At 37.0% G+C, this 21,067-nt stretch overlaps 5 protein-coding genes across 5 annotated transcripts; 2 read left to right on the top strand and 3 right to left on the bottom strand.

Annotated features, from left to right (window-relative positions):
* The first annotated feature begins 1,262 nt into the window (after nucleotides 1-1,262).
* LOC106300912 (DNA ligase 1) lies at nucleotides 1,263-3,232 on the top strand. The gene is made up of 3 exons (XM_013737176.1): nucleotides 1,263-1,521; nucleotides 2,155-2,428; nucleotides 2,522-3,232. The coding sequence occupies exons 1-3, from the start codon at nucleotides 1,459-1,461 to the stop codon at nucleotides 3,058-3,060; spliced, it is 876 nt and encodes a 291-aa protein (XP_013592630.1). The 5' UTR covers nucleotides 1,263-1,458; the 3' UTR covers nucleotides 3,061-3,232.
* Nucleotides 3,233-3,427: 195 nt separating this feature from the next.
* On the top strand, nucleotides 3,428-9,853 carry LOC106300070 (vacuolar protein sorting-associated protein 35B). The gene is made up of 22 exons (XM_013736133.1): nucleotides 3,428-3,592; nucleotides 3,668-3,764; nucleotides 3,835-3,958; nucleotides 4,433-4,618; nucleotides 4,695-4,782; nucleotides 4,952-5,008; nucleotides 5,092-5,181; nucleotides 5,281-5,403; nucleotides 5,767-5,841; nucleotides 5,928-5,987; nucleotides 6,374-6,490; nucleotides 6,639-6,878; nucleotides 6,956-7,021; nucleotides 7,148-7,237; nucleotides 7,586-7,675; nucleotides 7,997-8,086; nucleotides 8,463-8,531; nucleotides 8,636-8,716; nucleotides 8,819-8,926; nucleotides 9,020-9,123; nucleotides 9,210-9,323; nucleotides 9,403-9,853. The coding sequence occupies exons 1-22, from the start codon at nucleotides 3,497-3,499 to the stop codon at nucleotides 9,614-9,616; spliced, it is 2,379 nt and encodes a 792-aa protein (XP_013591587.1). The 5' UTR covers nucleotides 3,428-3,496; the 3' UTR covers nucleotides 9,617-9,853.
* Nucleotides 9,854-10,012: 159 nt separating this feature from the next.
* Nucleotides 10,013-11,767, bottom strand: LOC106300071 (rac-like GTP-binding protein ARAC5). Its single transcript, XM_013736134.1, has 7 exons — nucleotides 11,464-11,767; nucleotides 11,122-11,209; nucleotides 10,930-11,039; nucleotides 10,792-10,855; nucleotides 10,646-10,710; nucleotides 10,503-10,568; nucleotides 10,013-10,420 (listed from the first exon to the last, which is right to left on the bottom strand). The coding sequence occupies exons 1-7, from the start codon at nucleotides 11,560-11,562 to the stop codon at nucleotides 10,322-10,324; spliced, it is 591 nt and encodes a 196-aa protein (XP_013591588.1). The 5' UTR covers nucleotides 11,563-11,767; the 3' UTR covers nucleotides 10,013-10,321.
* Nucleotides 11,768-13,312: 1,545 nt separating this feature from the next.
* On the bottom strand, nucleotides 13,313-13,858 carry LOC106300072 (defensin-like protein 1). Its single transcript, XM_013736135.1, has 2 exons — nucleotides 13,734-13,858; nucleotides 13,313-13,635 (listed from the first exon to the last, which is right to left on the bottom strand). The coding sequence occupies exons 1-2, from the start codon at nucleotides 13,795-13,797 to the stop codon at nucleotides 13,457-13,459; spliced, it is 243 nt and encodes an 80-aa protein (XP_013591589.1). The 5' UTR covers nucleotides 13,798-13,858; the 3' UTR covers nucleotides 13,313-13,456.
* A 2,461-nt stretch (nucleotides 13,859-16,319) lies between these two features.
* On the bottom strand, nucleotides 16,320-16,869 carry LOC106300073 (defensin-like protein 3). Its single transcript, XM_013736136.1, is given in 3 exon segments — nucleotides 16,320-16,616; nucleotides 16,618-16,654; nucleotides 16,747-16,869. Coding segments are annotated over 3 exon segments (237 nt in total). The 5' UTR covers nucleotides 16,811-16,869; the 3' UTR covers nucleotides 16,320-16,480.
* Nucleotides 16,870-21,067: the final 4,198 nt, after the last annotated feature.

Here is a 21,067-nt window from a genome sequence, read left to right as displayed (position 1 = left end):
CATATCATATCATTATATCATATAGTTTGACCAACTTATGTATCTAACAACATATAAAAATCGAATGTGGACCTACTTATTTTTCAATTGAATGTAATTGACTACCTAATTGAGTGCCACCTATGCATTGGGGTCTATTTTAATTAATACAAAATTGAGGTTACATCTTTTCAAATGTTCCTCAATTAATATATAGGGGATATTTCTTTCTCAAGATGTAGTCTTATAGTAATCTATTTTTTTATTGAAATTATTAACTTTAAGCATACTTGGTAACCGATATATAAAAGAGTTTATTTCTTAATATTTAACTAAACTATAAGTGACTAATGTTCTAGAAGAAGAAAGTGATTTGAAGAACAAGTCCAATGGAAAATGCATAAGAAAACAGGTTCAATGCATGAACCTAATGTTACTTACTCAACTTGTTACTTACTCAACTTTGATGGATGATTGAGATTAAAAGACAAATTTGCCAAAAAAATAAAAAAAATTTGGTGAGAAAGTAATCAAAACTTGATGAGAAAGCTACGTCTCTCTCCCATCTATAAATAGATGTATTTGCTCCATCTCAATGCATCACAAAAACAAAACAAAAACACACATAAAAAGGCGTGTAGGCAAGGAGAGAAAAGTCTTAACTCCACCTTAAAAATCAATAAATCATATTCCGTTCAAGAATATTTCCGTAATGATGAAGTGAGGGTATTCCGCTAATCCTTCTTATAATTTTATCATGCTATGATGTTAAATATCTTAAGAGTTCATGTAGAATCAAATTTACGGCTCTTGGATCTGATGTAACCGATCGTTAAGTCAAACATCTCAGTACATATCTTTTTTTATTAAATACTCTTTCTTTCAATCAAACTGAATAGGCGAAGATGAAAAAAATGGGTGGTTAATTCACTTTAGGTAAGCTGTGCCACCAGCTTGATAGAGGCTACAATTTGCACACGGTCTCTCTCCTTAAAACGTACTCGTAAAGCCTAATAGTCAGTTTAGTACAAGTTACTCGTCTTGAGAAATATTTGGTCTTTGGGCTTTTTAAAACGTGCTCGTAAAGCCTAATAGTTAATTTAGGCCCATTAGTCGAGATTCTCGGAAGCTCAGACCGAGGCTAACGACGTTGCAATTTACCTATATACCCCTGTATGATTAGGGTTTTGCGCGTCTCTAACGCGAAATTACGAGAAAGCCCACCAAGTGGACCGACTTTGCCCGAGTCGGCGGATCTGAGCATCTCTCACGTCTTTAAATAAGGAACTCGCTTGCCTCTCAAATCCATATCGAGTTAGTTTTTAGGAGTTCCTTCTCTGCGAAATCGAGCTTTAAGCTGCTGGGTTGTCTCAAGATCTTAGTATTGGCTGGTTAGATTCGATTACATCCGTCTCTCTCTCTTGACCCAAACCCCTCCCTCCCCCCTCCATACCCCTCCCGCACCCTCGATTCGAAAACATGCCATCGATTGTGATTGCGAGGAACCAGGCGAGCGGTCAGAACTTGGTCGATTCGACTAAGGTTCGTAGAGCCCACAGATTTTGGGTTTCTTGCTTCTATTGTTTTTTTTTTGAAATTGAATCCTTAGGGCTCTTTGATTTAGTCGTAGTTTTCGTGTTTGCGTGAATCTCTCTGATTAGATTAGAGATAATCTTTGAATTTGCTTATTAGTTGGTGAATCACATATATATACTACTCAGTAACCATATACCATTATATTCATATAACCATATAATATATTCATGTTTTCTCAAATTAACTATAAATCGTATATATATTTATGTATTCTTTGAAAAATTTACAAATTACCCTATTTATAAGTATTTTCTTACTCTATTATTAGCTATAAACTATATCACTATCATATATAATATGCATGTTTTCATTGAATTAGTTGCAAGCTATATAGTTATCCTATTTATATGTATGAAAGTGTTTTTTTAAAAAAATAGTTATAAACCATATAATTATTTTATATATAAAATTATTTACATAGTAGGGGGTCTCAACGATCAGGTAAGTTTGTTTTTTCTATTAATTGGTCTAGGGTTTATTGTTTTGTGTGGTGTCTTCTGTGTGTCTTGCTTGTGGGAGGGTTTGTTACGGATCCTGTGAAACCGATAGCCTAAAACCCTTTATTCTAATTAATTAAAGCTCGCAAGAATCGTAAATGATTCCAAAACGGCTCTCCCTAAAGAGAAGAAGGATAAGAAGGAGAGGAGAAAACACAAGACAGAAAAGCGTGAGAAATCTCACAGACATTCTTCTAAAAAGTCCAGTAAGTCCCCAGGCGTGTCTGAGAAGAGTGGTGTGACCGAGGAGCTCGAGGGACCTCAAAACCACCTCGGTTATCTGTCTGATGGAAGCCAGAATAGTAACAAGAGGAAAAGAGATGTCTCTCCTCCGGCTGTTGAGAGTCTCATCCAAGGTTTGTACCAGTGTACTTTATTGACAGTCTAAAGACTAATATGTCGATTTGTGTTGTTAGAAGACTGACATGTATACATCTGTTTGTGTGCAGTTGTGCCTGTAGCAGGTAAGCCTCTACGTATTCGTTTGACCTTCAAAAAACCCAAGGTTGAAAGTCCTTTGCCCCAAGAAGATGTTGTTTCCTGCTCCACTTCCGGTTCTGAGTCTCTCAATCCGGCACGCTCCACTGTATGTGAGCCTGAGCTGAATATTCCCTCAACATCTGAGGCCTTAATAGAAGAAACAAAGAAGATATGTGAGCCTGAAGTGAATGTCCCCTCAACATCAGAAGCTGCAATAGCTGGTGAAGTAAAGAAGAGAAGGAAACACAAGCCGACCAAAGAAGACCGATACAATGCATTGTTTGATGATTGGACTCCAATTTCCACCACTGCCATGGAGGTTGATTCTTCCTCTAAGGACGATGACGACTGGCTATTTGGTGGGAGCAGGACGAAAGAGAGAAGAAACTGCAAAGCAGCAAACAAGATTGATGAAGACGTGCGCACATCTAGTGATTCGTCTTGGCCTAAAGCTCAGTTTCTGTCTCAAGTCGGGATCTATTCTTTACCGTACACCGTCCCGTTCTAGTGTTTGTTATGTTAAGTCTTTACTCTGTGTACAGTAACACTGATTGTAACAACAGTTCTCTAATCTAACCCAATTTTGATACGGTTCATTTCTTGATCATGGTGTAACAACTAGACTATCAATGTGTAACGAAAATGTATTATTCAAATCAATGGCAAAATTGAAAACTAAAGGCTTGAGTCAATATTTTTTTTAGTTTTTACCCTCCACAATATAGTTAAGAAGACAAGACTTTGTATTAGAAGAAACTATAATCATAATTACGAAAAGATAATTTGGTAAAACACACATTATATTGATCCCGCACATTGTCCACCTAATAGATTTTTTTTTTTTTAATTATAAGAAAACGAAACCAAAAGAATATCAAAAATCGAAAAATAAAATTCGCGAGTCTATTATTTCGTGGGCTGACACAGGGAGGTAGGAAGAAGAGATGAGGAGGCTCGCCGGAGTAGAAGACGAGGAGAAGTGGCTGGCCGAAGGAATCGCCGGAATCCAGCACAACGCTTTCTTCATGCATCGCGCCTTGGTCCGTCCGTTACTCAATTTTCTTTTAATTATTCCTCTTTGATCTGATGAGTTATTTTCTCTTCGTCTCTCTCAGGATGCGAACAATCTCAGAGAAGTCCTCAAGTACTCGGCTCTGATGCTCTCTGAGCTCCGCACCTCCAAGCTATCTCCTCAGAAATACTACGATCTATGTAGAACTTTTGAATCTCTCTCGATTTCGTGCGCGTTTGACCGTTTCTAATGATTCCTCTTCTGATTCAGATATGCGAGCCTTCGATCAATTGAGGCAGCTGGAGGTTTTCTTCAAGGATGAGAGCAGGCATGGCTTACCTGTGGTTGATTTGTATGAGCTTGTTCAACACGCCGGCAACATCTTGCCTAGGATGTAAGCCAGATGATCTAGATATCGTTGACCTAGTTTCTCTTGATTGGATTAGGATCTGATAAGTCTCAGTTACTAGCTAGAGTTATAAGATGTAAGCAGATGATTTAGATTCGTTCACATCATCGAGCTTGCTTCTCTTGATCGGATTTGGATCTGATAGTCTCTAGATTGGACTAGAGTTATAAGATGTAAGGAGATGATTTAGATTCATTCACATCTTCGAGCTTGTTTCTCTTGATCGGATTAGGATCTGAATAGTCTCAGTTATTAGCTATATAGATTGGACTACGGTTTATGAAATTAGACTAGAGAATGAGGATGATCTCGTGTAAATCTACTTGAGGTAGCTAGGCGCTGAATGAGATTATTTGCTTTCCCACCATTATCTTAGAGAGGTAACGATTAATGTTTCTGCTTGGTTTGCATTGGTTTCGTGTTACTGAGTTAATTTATGTGCTGATGTTGATCTACCAGGTATCTGCTATGTACAGTAGGGTCTGTTTATATGAAAAGCAAGCAAGCTCCGTCTAAGGATGTTCTTAAGGATCTCGTAGAGATGTGCCGAGGTGTTCAACATCCTATTCGTGGGCTTTTTTTGAGGAGTTATCTTGCGCAAGTGAGTAGGGATAAGTTACCTGAGATTGGCTCAGAATACGAAGGGTGGGTTTTAACTATGCTTTTCAATCTTTTTTGAGTATTTAGGTGTTTGTTTACTCTCCTTGCAACTATCCTGCAGAGATGCAAATACAGTGATGGATGCTGTGGAGTTTGTGTTGCAAAATTTCACTGAGATGAATAAGCTCTGGGTTCGAATTCAGCATCAGGTGAATTTTTCGAGCTGTGAAGAGTTGATGGTAGTTTGATACGCATAGCACCTCTGCACTTGCATGCCTCTGACTAAAGCATAAATGAACCATGAAGCATGCAGGTTGTGTGGTGCTTGTGAATCATTGATATTGGTCAACCTGAGCTGAGGTGTTCCTTGGACTGCAGGGACCTGGAACAGTTAGAGAAAAGCAGGAGAAAGAGAGGAACGAACTCCGTGATCTTGTACTATCAATGCCACTTCTGTGCTGAATACATAGTTTGCCATGCCACTGGCCAATAAGTTGTATGTAATGTTATCATCTCAGGTTGGAAAAAATCTGCACGTTCTAGGACAGATCGAAGGTGTTGACCTTGAGATGTACAAAGAGACTGTTCTTCCTAGAGTCTTAGAACAGGTTCAGGAGCTCAGTTTTACATCTATCACCAGTTTTCTTTTTCTTATTGATGAGACTTTAGTTGCTGTATAATTTGCTAAATCGGGGAACCTTGATCAGGTAGTCAACTGCAAAGATGAGCTGGCTCAGTACTATCTGATGGAGTGCATAATCCAAGTCTTTCCTGATGAGTACCACTTGCAGACTCTTGAAACATTATTGGCTGCTTGTACCCAACTGATGGTGGGTACGCCGACAGTCGAGATTTTTCTCTTTCCTAATCTCCAATGCAATTGTATCTTAAGAGTTCTCATGCTTCCATTGTCTCTTGAAGGGGGTCTATCTGTGCTGTCTGTATTGCCATCAACTATTCTTGTTTGCTAGTAGTAGAATGTTGCTAATTTTTTGGTGACTGGGGCTTGGCTTTCCAGTTAGAAGTTTTTGAAGGAGGCCCTTGGTCTCTTCCAGTTTGACTGAAATTACAAAACTCTGAGTAGAGAATTCATGATAAAGAGCACCTTTGTTTTGTTTTCATGCGCTGCACTTTTACTGTTTGAGATCTTTTACCCTTTCCTTCCTCTCTGACCTTAAGAAATAACTTCTCAGCCAACAGTCGACACCAAGATAGTGTTAACTCAATTGATGGACCGGTTGTCAAATTATGCTGCGTCAAGTCCAGATGTAAGTGTCCATTGAGCTATCTTTGTGCCTTTTAATTTTTGTTCAATGTTACTGAGTTGTCTCTCCTATTCATTACATCTGGGCAGGTGTTACACGAGTTTTTGCAAGTGGAAGCTTTTGCTAAATTGAGCAATGCAATTGGAAAGGTTGGCTCCATTAAGGAATTATCTATTAATGAATTTTTCTTTTCGCCGTTGGATATTTTTGAAACATAACGGCCCTTAGAATAGTCCTATGTAGGTCCCCAGTACCATGAGAAGTAGTCAGCTTGATTGTTGCCTGTCATGATATATTCTAATGTTTAGTTATCTTCTCTTAATCAACTTTTTTGTTAGGCATCGTCTAATTCTATGACATGTGATGGGCACTTATGCCACGATAGTCTGTAAATGTCTGTCCTCTAGTAGTTAGATTTGACAGTTCAGTAGTTAGAGAAGGAGAGCATCTAATCTTACGCAGAACTTCAATGAAAAATTATGCTTAATTTTCTTGAAATACATTTATATGACGTATGGACTTGGTATGGCTGCAGGTGATAGAAACACAGATTGAGATGCCTATTATTGGAGCCATGACGCTGTTTGTCTCTCTTCTGACTTTTACACTCCGAGTTCACCCAGATCGGCTTGACTATGTGGATCAAATATTGGTACGGATTCCTCCCGTGGCCATCTTTCCTAAACATGTGCCATTGTTAATATTTTTGAATGGTGTATGATGCATTGTTTAGTTTTATGATTAGTTGAATCTGGTGTAGTCGTGGTGTTAAACTAACTCTTGATCCGCAAAATTTGTAGGGGGCATGTGTAGTCAAGCTTTCCAGTGTGCCCAAGCTGGAGGACGCCCGTGCAATGAAACAAGTGGTTGCACTTCTGAGCGCTCCTTTAGAAAAATACAATGACATAGTTACAGCTCTTACACTGTCCAATTACCCGCGTGTCATGGATCATCTTGATGATGGAACGAATAAAGTAATGGCGATGCTTATTATTCAAAGTATAATGAAAAACAATTCGTGTATTTCAACTGCTGATAAGGTATGCTTACTACTTTCCTCAAGTAAAGACGTATATATTTTATCTACTGTAATAACATGTCAATCTGTGTTCACTAGGTTGAGGTGCTGTTTGAATTGATTAAAGGACTTATTAAGGATTTGGATGGAACCGATACAGAGGAGGTAAGATCACTTTTTCCTTGGTTTCTCCCTCGTGGGTTGCAACGAGTAGGTCTCGTTAGCTTTTGTCCAGCGTCTTTTTCCTCAACTCATGTTTTTGTGTGTGTGTGTGTATGTGTTTGCAATTAGCTTGATGAAGAGGATTTCCAGGAGGAACAAAATTCAGTTGCCCGACTGATACATATGCTTGATAATGAAGAACCAGAGGAGATGCTAAAGGTGAAACATCATGCATATACTAAATTTTCGGTTCAGTAGTTAAATGCATTTTGTTTCCGGACCTACTGTCTTCCCATGATTTTAGTATATATCTATAGAGCTGTTACAGTGACTTGCCCACTTAACCTAACATGGTTTTTATTACTTGAAACTGTACATCTGAGTCTGTTGCTCAACTCCCCTGAAGCCGCCTGCATCCCTAAAGTGATCTGCAGGCCGGCTTCATGCTCATTGGCGTTCTTTAACAGAAGTTATATATATAACTATAAGGCTATAAGACCATGGTTTTTTTACATCATATCTTATGAGTTACCAAATTGCTTACCTGCGTACATAACTGATATGCAGATAATATGTGTTGTGAGAAAGCATCTTATGACAGGAGGAACTCGACGCCTTCCTTTTACCGTTCCCCCACTTGTTTTTTCTGCACTCAGGGTATATCTCTTCTTTCCCCTATAATGTGTTTGGATGTGTGTGTATCCAGTTGCAAATAAACCCAATGAAATACACTCTCATCGTTTCTCTATGAGAATTCTTCTTGTCACTGAAACAAAGTTCCATGTCTTTAGTTCTATATGAATTCCATCGTATTGCACATTTTAATGTCCACACATTTATTTGGAATGCTTTCTGATATGATATTACACAGATCATTGAGTGTGACCACTTCACGTGGTCACTCCACTGGGACTAGATTTTCTGCTTTAGCAAAAATGTTTTTTACTTCAAGAGTTGCTAAAATGTTTCCGTTAACAGTTGGTCAGGCAGCTAGATTCCCAGGGTGGAGATATAACTGGAGAAGAGGTGTCAGCCACCCCAAGGAAGATTTTTCAGATTCTCAACCAGGTACTATGAGCTTTTTTTTTTTTTACATACATCTACGTTAGGGAACATACTTCACAGAGGCTGGATTCCAGAAATTAGACATTTATTCTCGTGAATCGTTTATCTCCTTGATGAATTCAGATCATCGTTTGATAATCAATGCAGGAATATTTTTTCTACGTTTTTAACTAAAAGCACTGTACTGTGTATTTAACGTATTAGTTTCTTCGATTGCCCACAAAAACTTGAACACATTTGTTTCAGTATCAGGCTATGTGTTAGTTTCAATTTTTTTTTCTCTAGGAGTTGCATTACTCGACAACTAAGTTTTTAATGACAGATCATGTTTAACGCCCAATATCTTTTACAACCCATTTAACATGTATTTTTGTTCCAGACAATCGAGGTTCTTTCCTCAGTTCCGTGTCCTGAACTGGCTCTAAGGCTCTATCTCCAGTGCGCTGAGGTAATCTATGGGGTCATCAACAAAATTCGAATTTGCCTGTAGGCAACATGTAATCGACTTAGCATTCTCAATAAATTTTTTATTGTTTTGGAAATGATGATCAGGCCGCAAGTGATTGTGATCTTGAGCCTGTTGCGTATGAGTTTTTCACCCAAGCGTTCATACTATATGAGGAAGAGATCGCGGTAATTTATTTTCCTTTCTGTGTGAACTTTACAAACTGAAGATCTCTTCCTGAACTTTATTTTCTTTCACTGTCATGTGTGTGTTGTATCGTTATACTGTAGGACTCCAAGGCACAAGTCACTGCAATTCATCTGATTATTGGAACCTTGCAAAGGATCAATGTCTTTGGTGTTGAAAACAGAGACACCTTGACACATAAAGCAACCGGGGTACAGTTTTTTCGCCAATGCTTTCTCATTTAAAATAAAAAGGTCTCTTCTCAATTTCTATCTAAACACTTAATTTTTTTTCCTTGGGACCAGTACTCAGCAAGGCTTTTAAAGAAGCCTGATCAATGTCGAGCGGTTTATGCATGCTCTCACCTCTTCTGGGTCGATGATATAGATGGCATCAAAGACGGAGAAAGGCATCTCCTCTTTCATTACTCTCATACTTCTCTTTCCTGTTTACATTAAACCATGGGTAAAGTCAGTGATCTTCTTTGTTCTTCAGAGCTCTTCTCTGTTTAAGACGTGCACTGAGGATAGCAAACGCAGCTCAAGAGATGGCTAATGCAACCCGAGGTAGCAGCGGACCAGTCACCCTGTTTGTCGAAATCTTGAACAAGTCGGTATTACTAAACCAATACTAATGCACAAAGAAGCATCTCAATACTAATAATGGTTTTTGTTTTTACATACAACAGGTACATTTACTTCTATGAGAAAGGGAATCCACATATCACTCCGTCTGACTTACAGAGTCTGATAGAGCTAATCAACACCGAGATGCAAAGCGACGACAACGGTAACAGAAGAACACACTCAGATCCCTTCTTTACAAGTACATTGCGTTACATAAGGTTCCAGAAGCAGAAAGGTGGGTTGATTGGTGACAAGTATGACCTCATCAAGTTGTGACTTGTATCCTCCACACAGTACTGAATCAAATCCGTAGACCATTTGGATTTGGTTTGGTTTGGTTTTCTTTCTTTCTGAAATTTCAGAAGAAATGGTGTAAACACACATGTTTGGTTTCTTTTCGGGTCCATGACAAAATTGGAGCAACCTTTTTTGTAATTTTAATCCTCTTTGTTACTAATACTACTCCCCTTTGTGTATAGAATTCTCGTTTCTGAAAACCATTATTTGAATCTATGCCTCGATTGTTTCTATTTGTATGCAAAATCTAACTTAATACATTGTTTTTCTTTTTTTGAAATTATTGTCACTATACATGGTCGACACCGTCACATAATCACACATCTATAATTTCTAATTACACTAGTTATGGGGTTGACATGGTTACATGTAAAAGCCAACAAGTGTTGTGTTATTAACATTTTCTGATAGCCTAGAAGAGAGGAACTACGATGATAAAGTTAATTAAACTCGTCCGTTAAAAGTACAAAATGGTTTTCAGAGATTAGTCTACATAGAGCAAGAACAACAACGACACACCAAGAACACATCAACCTTCTCTTACTCAAAATCCTCTTGGCCTCACTTCAAATGACCAGAAAGGCTGCTTTTGATGCTAGACTCTTCTTTTTGTCTCTTCAGCTTCGTTTGTTACCTACAAATCTTCTTGTTTTTTCCCTTTTTTAAAAAAAAAAGAAGAAGAGATCACAATATAACACAAAGACTCTTGTTCAGTTTCTTCTTCTTTTGATTCGGTGGCTGAAGCACCATTTTTATAGCTGCGTCAAAGACTGCTTTAACGTTCTGCATAAACATTATCAGTCAGTTAATACATACAAAACCACGTAACAAACAAACAGACATCTGAGATCCTACGAGTGTGTACCTGCTGAGTCTTTGAACTACACTCGATGTAAACCGGAGATCCTATCAGTTTCTTTAGTTCTTCTCCCTGCAGGCAAAACAATTAAGACACACATCTCATCTAGTTGTGTCTGAAAAGAATATTGGATTGTGGAAGTTACATACCTGGTTTGTAGTTATAGGCACTGCACCGGGATGGTCTATGAAGAACTCCTTGTCATCTCGAAGATCTGCAAAATTCTTAAATATAAGTATTTTTTTTTCTTGTTATCAGGGAATAGTTTTTTTTACAGAAGAAGAGAGTCAGATACCGAGTTTTGTTCCAACGAGGATAATAGGAACTCCAGGTGCATAATGCCTGAGCTCAGGAATCCACTGAATAAAGAAACCAATTCCAAATCAGCTCAGCAAAAGTTGTTATTATATGGTAAGAAAGTAAAGAGACAAACCTTTTTCGCTATGTTCTCGTAGCTAGCTTTGCTAATAAGAGAGAAAGCAAGAATGAAGACATCTGCACCACGGTAACTTAATGGTCTTAACCTGTTATAGTCTTCTTGACCTGCACCAACCCAGCCAAGACCTTAGTAACAAAACAAAACAAGAAACAAGATGCTGGTGTTCAAAAAGGGATGATGTTTTACCGGCTGTATCCCACAATCCAAGATTCACAGTGTTCCCATCTACAACCACATTAGCACTGAAGTTGTCGAAAACAGTTGGTACATAGTCCTGATAAAGTCAATAACATGTCATGAGAATTGACTTAAAAAAAAAACACCCTTTATGTATAATCTAAACTGGTTTCTCAAAACAAGTTAAAATGGATCATTATTAAAGAGGACAAACCTTTACATGATCTGGGAAATAAAACCACATTTTATTATTATTTACCAGCTTAATTACATTCAAGAAAATTATCAAAGAAGCTTCAATAACACTATAAAGAGCAAAGAAGAAAACAAAAGGAGGCAATGAAGAGTTACCGTAGGGAAAGTGTTGCTGGTGTAAGAGATCAGCATACATGTTTTCCCGACGGCACCATCGCCGACTGTGACACACTTTATGAACCTCGAAGCGCTCATCTCCGCCGCTAATCCAAAAAAAAAAATATGAAAGTCTTCTTTTTCTTCCTTAAATCTCAGCCATTACCAAGAATCAAGATACAACCTTTCACCTAACTCTAGAAAAATACCCTGAAACTCAAATGAGAGATTGATGAAAGAAGAATGAGAAAATGTTAGTTTTTTTTTTCCTTTTTATTTTGTAATATTTTTTCTCTGTTTAAAATTTTTAATGCCAGATAAATGGTACACCAAACACCACCTTATCATTTACACTCACCCCACTTTAATTTTCTATATATTATTTTTTAAGAAAAAAATCGAATTTGAATGACAAATCAGCCGTTGTAATTTACATTATGAAATTAAAGAGAGCCAACTACCACCAAAATAACAACCTGACACACTAGTTTCTTTTTTTTTGAATTAAAAGGGTTAAATCCGGATCTATTAAAGACACATACCTAACTTCCGGGTGGGAGGTGCAGCCTACGGATAGACCCTCTCCCGGGTATTCAAATGGGCTGAAATGCAATAGCCCATATCCGTGTAGGTAACAAAAAAATATGACTTAATTTCGCATGGCAGGAGGATCGAACTTGAAATGTGGTTACTATCCCAAGCTCTTCCCTTTACCATTTTACCACAAGTTCCCAGCCCTGAGGCACTAGTTTCTTTGTTTAAAAAATAGATTGTTTAATTTTCTAACGACCCATGCATAGTCTAAACGAAAATTACAAAAGCAAAAAGACAGGAAAATAGGAAATCAATTAATATTATGATTAAAAAATAAAGATAAAGCACAAGCTACAAAAGTATGGGGGAGGAGGCAGGATTGGGATATTAATCATTTGATTGGGAACAATTCTCAGTCAAGAACGTGCGACTTAGTGTTACGGCACCATTTCATTCGTTTCTTAAAATAAATTCTCTTTCAAATGAGTATTATATAGTTTTCATTGTTATTATAGTTTTCAAAGACATCTTCATCTTTAAGATAAAAATCCATCAAGAACGTGCTTAACTCTCATTCAACCCGCCAATGAGCCAAATCATAGGGTCGCATTATTGCATTTTCTTTATACAATAGGCAATCATATGAAACTAACTAAGGTGTTAAGAGTTAGCTCTACGCTTTCTTCCTACTCTTCAACCAACAAAACCTTTTCACATTCATTAATTCATACATGAAACATGATTGGGAATTTTTATTTTAAATTTTACAGGAATAAATCATGGTTTTGAACGCTTGTAATTGAAGCCACATGTTTGGAATCTTTTTAGTAAATAAATCTTTCATGAGTTAGTCAACATAGTCAAGTGTTTCATCAATATTTTTCCTGTGATTTTTTTTGCCAATATCGTAGTCCGGGCCATAACACAAAGTCCACAAAGCACCAACACAACTTGAAGCTAAGAATTTAAACCCACTACGATACTCCTGAAATATTATCATCATAATTGATTCATAATAATAAAGGGAAAGCCCAGTCACGTAAATTGACACATTGTGGTACGCAAGACCATCTCTTTCCCGTTCGATTTCTTAATACATATGTTATGTATATAGATATACGTATAAATAATTGTAGAGTCCACAATTTTTGCGGAACCCAATAGGTAAAAGTTCTTCTTAAAAAATGGTTTTAAAAATCCTTAAGAACTTTTATTTATAGGGCTTCACAATAACTGTTAACCTCACAATTATTTACACATACATAATATATACATAATACATATATTAAGAATTCCAACGGGGAGAACCACGCCGGAGATCATCTAAGACTTTATATTATAGCCAAACCAACATAAACATATCTGGTACATGTCACGAAATCACTCACTGATAGTGTGATACAGACTTATTTTATGTAAAACACACTCTCAATTAGCCACCAAAGAGTTTATGGAAAAATTAACAAGGGAAGTAGCAGATGCACTTGTGAGCTGGGAAGACATAGTTGCAAGATCCATGTCGTGCTTTCTCTAGTCGAATGCACTGATTCTTGCATGCATTATTGTTTCCACAGACTCCTGACCACGTTCCACTTGGCCTTTCGCACAGCTTCTGTGCTTCCACCATTGTTGGTGCTTCTGTATATACATACATCTCACAATGTTAATTCATATAAATATGAAATATGAAAATTATTTTAAATTACATGCATGTGATAGTTTATGTCATTACTTACCGAAAGCAGCAAAAATAACAAGGGCAGAGAAAAGAAGGGCAACGATGGAAGCAAACTTAGCCATGATCACTATTTATACTTAAGTCTTTATTGTATATGTGTGTGTTACGTGTGAAGAAATAAGCTCAGGATCAACCTCTATTTATAGTAGAGAAAATGACGAGGTGTTAGTTTTACTCTGAGCATGAATATATATTACGATTAAGTGTTTAACCCCACAAATTAGACAAACACCGTCTTCTAGAACACAATGTTAAACACGCATGTATCTCATGATAAAAGATAAGATGTTGACAGATACATAAACAGTGTGCTGATCGGTCCATGGTTATAACTTATAACTGCTAAATTGTTCATTCGCAATTCGATTCGGTGGCTATAATTACTGTTCACATAGCTGGCTTATTTGACTTGGTCAAGAAGTTAGATGTCTTCGCCAAGACCACATCGCATTTAGTTTGGTTACACAAGTAGCAGTGATTTGTCACGACCACATTGCATTTAATTTGACCTTGGATATTTTTCATGTTAACAATTGATCTTACAATCATCAAACTAAAATTCAAATATAAAGTTAATCTAGCTAGAGGGTTGCGGACTAACGCATTCCGATATTTTGTGTAAAATATTAGTATTATTTTGTTATGCAAATTGTAGTTCCCACCCTCAAACTAAACTTTTGTTTAATTCGGACCACCTAGAAGAGAAAATCCGATTTAAAAAAAATAATAATTGAAAAACGAATTCAAAGAAAAATTGTTTTCAACTTCATCGTTGCAAGCTTTGATGATATAGCCACGTACCAAACAGCTTGCTTCGTTGCCCTACTAAGAGAGCCCCAGAACCAGACACAGACAAGTAGCAAACTCAGAAGAAGACACATACAAACTAAAATGATTAACTCTAAAGTCTCTAATTAAACCAAGGATGACCCGAACCGGTTTTGTGAAGATGCTTCCTACGAACTTAGGTGCTACAAAAAGATCTAAAAAATTTCACATGGTTTGGCTCTAATGGCCAAGGTTTCTCCTCTTGATGCTTTTTAACAAAAATGTGATTTGAGCCTTTAGGTACACGAGAATAACCTCAAACATGATATAAACTTATAGACACTAAAAACCTAAAACCAATTTGCATCCAAGTAATTCTTTTTTTTTCTTGATCAACTCATCCAAGTAATTCATTTTGTCAACGTACCAACATATTATTATCGTTTTGTGTAAATCAACATTTATAGCTTTGCATCAAATAGTAAAGTTTTAAGAGAACATAATAGAGCCGGGGAAAGAATAGAACAATATATAACTTTTTGGTGGTCAGCTAATCAAATCTTCAGGTAGAAAGAAACGCTTATGAAGGGATTACAGCATGTAGTTCCATATGTTAACATAAAAAAAAAAATTATATATCAAGGTATAATACCAATATACTCCCAAAGTAGAGGGTGGCCTAGCTGAAAGGTGAAGGAAGCTCGACCAGGAAAGCTTTAGTACTTCCTACCAGTGACTCGCAGTGGAGTAGGAGTACATATATAGCTACATATATTTGATAAGCGACTAAACTCCAAACTGTAGATATATATTTGGTGCCCAAGACAGAAGTGTTTGATTTTCAACATGCCAACAGTTTATAAGACCATCATTAATGCTGAAACCGTGAACCGGTTTCTTAGGAAATTATTATTTTTATTTATTTTTTAAAAAAATTAAAAAGCGAACCAATCGTGTGCCGGTGGAGTCCGTAAACAGTACAAAGACCCTTCCAAGATCGGTCTTTGTTTCGCATCTCTAAAAACCGATTTTTGGAAAAATAATGGGACCCACCACTAAGAAGCTCACTTAAATTTCTCCGTTAATTATTCCCTAATATTATATATTTAAAACAAACCAACATAAACATATCTGCTACATATCATGATTCACTCATAAAGTGAGTGACACAGACTTATTTAATGAAAATAAGTACACAAGAAACGGTAAATAATAATACAAGCACTCCACCGACGCCGCTCTAGCTTTCGGGAAGAGAAGGCTCAGTCAATTCCTTCTTCACCGGTTTTTGGTCACGGAGAGTGGAGGCTTACAAAGCTCTGCGCTGCCGTCGTGGAACCCCATGTCTTTTGGGTTGTGGTGACTGGATCGAGGTTATGATGTTTGATGTGTTTCGTGGGTCAGATTTGGTCATGTGGGTCGTAGCGGATGAGATCTCAAGAAAATGAAGCTCTCCGGCGACGGTAACGAGGGTGAAGAGGAGGATAGCGGTGGCTCTCGTCCTGCTTGTCTAGGGTTTCCGGTGATTCATAGGCGGAAGAGATCTCGTTCAAACGATTGAACTCTCCGACGGGAAGACAAGACAGCGTAGAAGAGCGATGGTCTCGCGGAGGCTCTGTAGTCTCGGATATCCGGCGAAACGTGGGGACGGTGGTAAGTGTCGGTGGCTGTGCGAGGATGGGGCGTTCAAGTCGAGGCGGGCGACGCGTGGCGGGCTGATGAGCCAGATTCTTACACGTGTTAAAGCCCATTCCTCTTTGACGCGCGTCTAGGTCAAGCCCGACGTAGCTGTTTGGGCCTTGGGCCATTTTCATTATTTGGGCTTCAGCCGTTTTTTAGTTGCCCGTTAGTTCTGTGGGTTTTTTTGGTTGTATTTTGGTGTACTCGGTCTTCGGCCGTGGGCTAGGCCCGTTTGATCAAAAAAAAAAATTTTAAGACGGAAAAAAAAATAATACAAGCACCCAGGATTTTGGTAGATTAACGTGGGAAATAGCAGATACACTTGTGAGCAGGGAACACATTGTTGCAAGATCCATGTTGTGCTCCTTCAAGTCGAATGCACTGATTCTTGCAGGCGTTATTGTTTCCACAGACTCCTGACCATGTCCCACGACCTCTCGCACAACTTAGCTTCCACCATTGTTGGTGCTTCTGCATATATATATCATATTAAATTATCAAATAATCTGAAATGGAAAATTTAAGACTCATTATTTCGTGCATAAGAGAAAATCGTTACTCACCAAAAGCAGCAAAGACAACAAGAGCAGCGAAGAGAAGGGTGATGATGGAAGCAAACTTAGCCATGATATCTTTTACTGTTAATTTTGATGTATGTCTGTGTAGTGTGTGAGGAATTAAGCGTAATATGAGCCCCTATTTATAGTGATATGATGGTTAGCTTAGTCTTTTACTTTTTATCCTGCAATTAAAGTTTAACCCCGCAACTGAAACACATACTGGCGTCTAGGTCATTGGAAACATTTACTAAATAGACGATAAGATATTTGACTAATCAATAGTTGATGGCAATTTTCTCCACCACATATATTTACTTACATGTGATGCATGATCTATCTAATGCAAGCCAAGCGAGTGATATGCCATTGGGCCAATGCTACATTTATTTTTCACATGTGCCGGTGTTTAATTTGTGTCGGTCAAGATTCAAGAAGATAGGAGCACCTCACAGAAATTCTCAAAATAGAATTCTAATGACATACAATTTTGATATAATGTGATTGTATATTGATGTGTTAAAAAAAAGTAATTGTATGTTGTTAAATTTTAATATATATTTTTTGTAAAATGAACCACTTAAAACAAATCAAATGTTTTAAGTGATTTTTATGTGGTTTTCATAAATTTTACCTGAGAACTCTGTTTCATTCTCCTTTTTATATTGAAAAAATACCCTTTTTATCAGTAAAAAAGAATGCTCGATGATATTTTTTTTCAATAGAGGTGTTCTGAGATCATGACCAAGTTAAAGTTACACAATTTGTAGTGTTCTGATTTTTGACGTTTGCTGCATTAGCGTAGATGTGAAGAGGATCCAAAGAGGATCCAAAGAAACTATTGTTGCATTTGCTTGAATCGAAAGAAAAAAAGAAATTCATGCTATAATGATTTTGTCATCAGTTTTTTTTTTTAATTTGATAATCTTCTTTGATAAACCTTATTCAATAAAATAATGTTATACGTTGTTGCATTGAATTGTAAACGACATATATGTGCAGTGTGTGTGTATGTCGTTGACAACTCCATACTATATGCCTATCTATTTTTTATGAACACGAAGATACGTCGAGCATAAAAGTTTATATTATAAGCAATCCAACGTAAACATCGGTTTACATGTCATAAGGCTACTAATGGAGTGACACAGACTTATTTTATAAAAATACACGCATTCTTAAGAACCATAGAGTTTCGAGGTATAGATTAACATGGGAAGTAACCAAGAGACTAACACTCCGGGAAATGATGGCGAGTTGGTCATTTACTTGTGCAATCATTCAATAACATGGCAACCCCACAAATTAAACACATGCGACCGTATTCTAGTAGGAAACATTAACACGCAAAATACGTTTTAATCGTAGATAAATTTAAATCTTGACAAATTCATAAACAGTGTGCTGACAATGGCTGGTTTCAATGCTACGTTGTTCTTTTCAGTTTTTATGGGGGGCTATTTTTAGGGCTGAGCATCATTACTAGTTACTCGCCTTAAACTCGCTACTTGACTCGTATCCGCCTCGAAAATTCAAGTATTCGTTGTTGTAAAGGCAAGTAACAAGTCGACAATATTCATTACTTACAAAACCAAATCAAGTATCAAGTATCATTATTATTTTTATTACTTGACCCGTTACTGATGCAAGACTTTTCAAGGGTCCAAGATCAAATCAATGTAGTATAAAAAATTGTTGAACCAATCCTAGGTGATTCTAAAGCAAAGGGAATGCAAGTTCATGCTTAAGCTAAATGCAATCCAGTTTTAAAGATGGTATGAACTAAGAACTAATAAGCTAATGCAATAAAGTAATGATCTTTCTTTCTCAATATGAAGCAAGATGACTCATGGGGCTAGGCATTTGATCTCGGGTGATGTAGATCCAATCTAAGGGTGGCAAGGTATCAATCAAACATTTTCCTTATGCATAGACACTAAGCTAAACAAGCTCTATCTCTAGATTAATGTTCTTTTGGTAAAGCAACTCAAGCATCTAATCTCTTAGGTTGAATGTTACTAAAGCAAACATGGAGAACAAGTCCAATAGCAATCTTAACTCCTTTAGCAACTAATCTCTTAGGTAAAACAAGCAAAAAGCATTGAATAGTTGGTTCAAACATTTCATCATACACCTTGTGGGCAGGAAATGTCTAGAGATCTATTTTAGTATGATCAAGACTAAAATAGCATTGAGAACCCTCAACAAACAATGAAATAAGTAAATCTAACACCAAACACTCTAGATCTTCTCTAATCACCCTTAATCACCCTAGCTCATGAATCCAAAATTAGTCTACTCACTAATAGACATGAATAACCCCAAAACCATGGATGATTCAAGGTTAAACATGATTAGAGAGTAAGATAATCAAGTAAAGATAAGAAATTATGATCAAGATTAGATCATTTTTCCAAAAGTGGCTTTTGATTAGATAGAGAACAAGATGATCCCCACTTTGGGATTACAAGAGTATTTATATGTCATTGGTAAACCTAATGGTTTCCATTAAAAAGTCTAAAAAGCCCTTTAAAAATATTAAAATTCGACCAAGGCAAAGACGCGACTCGGGTAGAAACAACTGGGAACACCCCGCGTCGCAGCACCCGCGTCGGATAGTCGTCTTCTCTTCTTCCTACGCGGGTATGCGACCCCGCGTCACTCAACCCGCGTGAGATCGTTGATGCTTTGTTTCTCTCGGTGCGTGCGGGTAACGGTGTCCGCGTGATCCAAGCCGCGTTGGAGCTCTCCGTTGGCTCCTCTCGATGCCTTGACGCGGGTAAGAGTACCCGCGTTGGTTCAACCCGAGTTGTGCTCGCTTGAACTCGAACTAACTTCATTTTCCATCTCTTCTTGAGCCATAATGCTTCTAAATACTTCCAATTACTCCATATGACACTCCACTACCTGATTAGGACATATGAATGCAAAATGGATTCTAAAGATTCTAAATTCCTAATCTATATGATCATTATGTGCAAAATGGAGACTTAAAACAATGCAAATATGCAATATATCAGTTCCTTGCCTCATTACTTAATATTTGTTATTTTTTTAACTTGTATTTAAGATTGGACAGAAATATTAATTACTCTTCTTATACTTGTTACTTGTTTTATATCCATTTTGATTTTTAAATACTCGTCATCATTTAATCATGTATTAAATAGAAACAAGTATTAAAAATTTAGTTATATGGCTTGTTACTACTTATTACTTGCTTAGAGAAGACATTTTTGTCATCGTAAAAATTATACAATGCTTATATATCGAAATATTTATATATTTTTTATTTGTTTTCTTTATATGAACAAATATTTTGTTTAAAATAATTCACATATTATTTTAATTAAAGAATAAACAAACTTTCCTATCTATTTCTAATAAAATATTATTTAATAAGTATTCATCAAATACTCAAAAAAATTTGTAAATAGGTCACAAATACTCATAAATAGTTCAAAGTGTTCGAAAATAGCAAGTAATAGATTAGAGCAAGTAACTTGCAAGTAATTCATTTTTGATCAAGTACTCGAAAGAACAAGTATTCGTTTTTTACAAGTCACAAGTACAAGCCGAAAATTTTATTACTCGTGCAAGGTAAGTGAAGTAGCAAGTACATGCAAAATATCGGGTACTCGTGTCCAGCCCTAGCTACTTTGACTTGGTCGTAGAGGATAAGAACTTGACCAAGTCATAGTTTACACACTTAATTTGCTTTCTCAACCAGATATTTTCTGAGGAGCCTTCTTTTCTTGTCCATTCATATTTTTATTCACTCACCGACGCTTTCCTGGCCTAGTAAGAGAGCCCCAGCCACAAGCCACAGACAAGTAGCAATTAAAGAAGACGAAAACAAGTGGTTAAGTCTAAACCAAAAATTACTAGAGCCACATTCGGTTCAGTTGGATCTCACCGAAAGATTTCTTCTCCCATGACTTAGGTGGCGATTAATTATGACGGAAGATCATTGTGCATACTTCTACACAGCTAAAAACGTTTTAGAAAACGGGGATTTGGGTTTTAATAAGAGATGCATATACTAAGTGGCTAAATAGTTTCATTGAAAAGGTTTTTGATTGTGTATATATAAACCCTTGAACGTAATAAGTTAAATCAATAAGTTAATTTATTAAATTAGATGAAACTCAAAAGGATATCTCCATCCATGAGAACTATTTTTCAAAAAATACTATTATTTTATACAATATAGTTTTTTTTCAACTTATTACTGGCCACAACGGAACGGCCCAGTTGGCCCCTCAGCCTCATCGCAGGAGGCGCGGGTTGAGCCCGAGATACCTGGGAGATTGACGTGGTACGCAGA

Source organism: Brassica oleracea, chromosome C6 (genome assembly GCF_000695525.1).
Source record: "Brassica oleracea var. oleracea cultivar TO1000 chromosome C6, BOL, whole genome shotgun sequence".
NCBI classification, from domain to species: domain Eukaryota; kingdom Viridiplantae; phylum Streptophyta; class Magnoliopsida; order Brassicales; family Brassicaceae; genus Brassica; species Brassica oleracea.
This window is presented reverse-complemented; position numbering and strand designations above follow the sequence as displayed.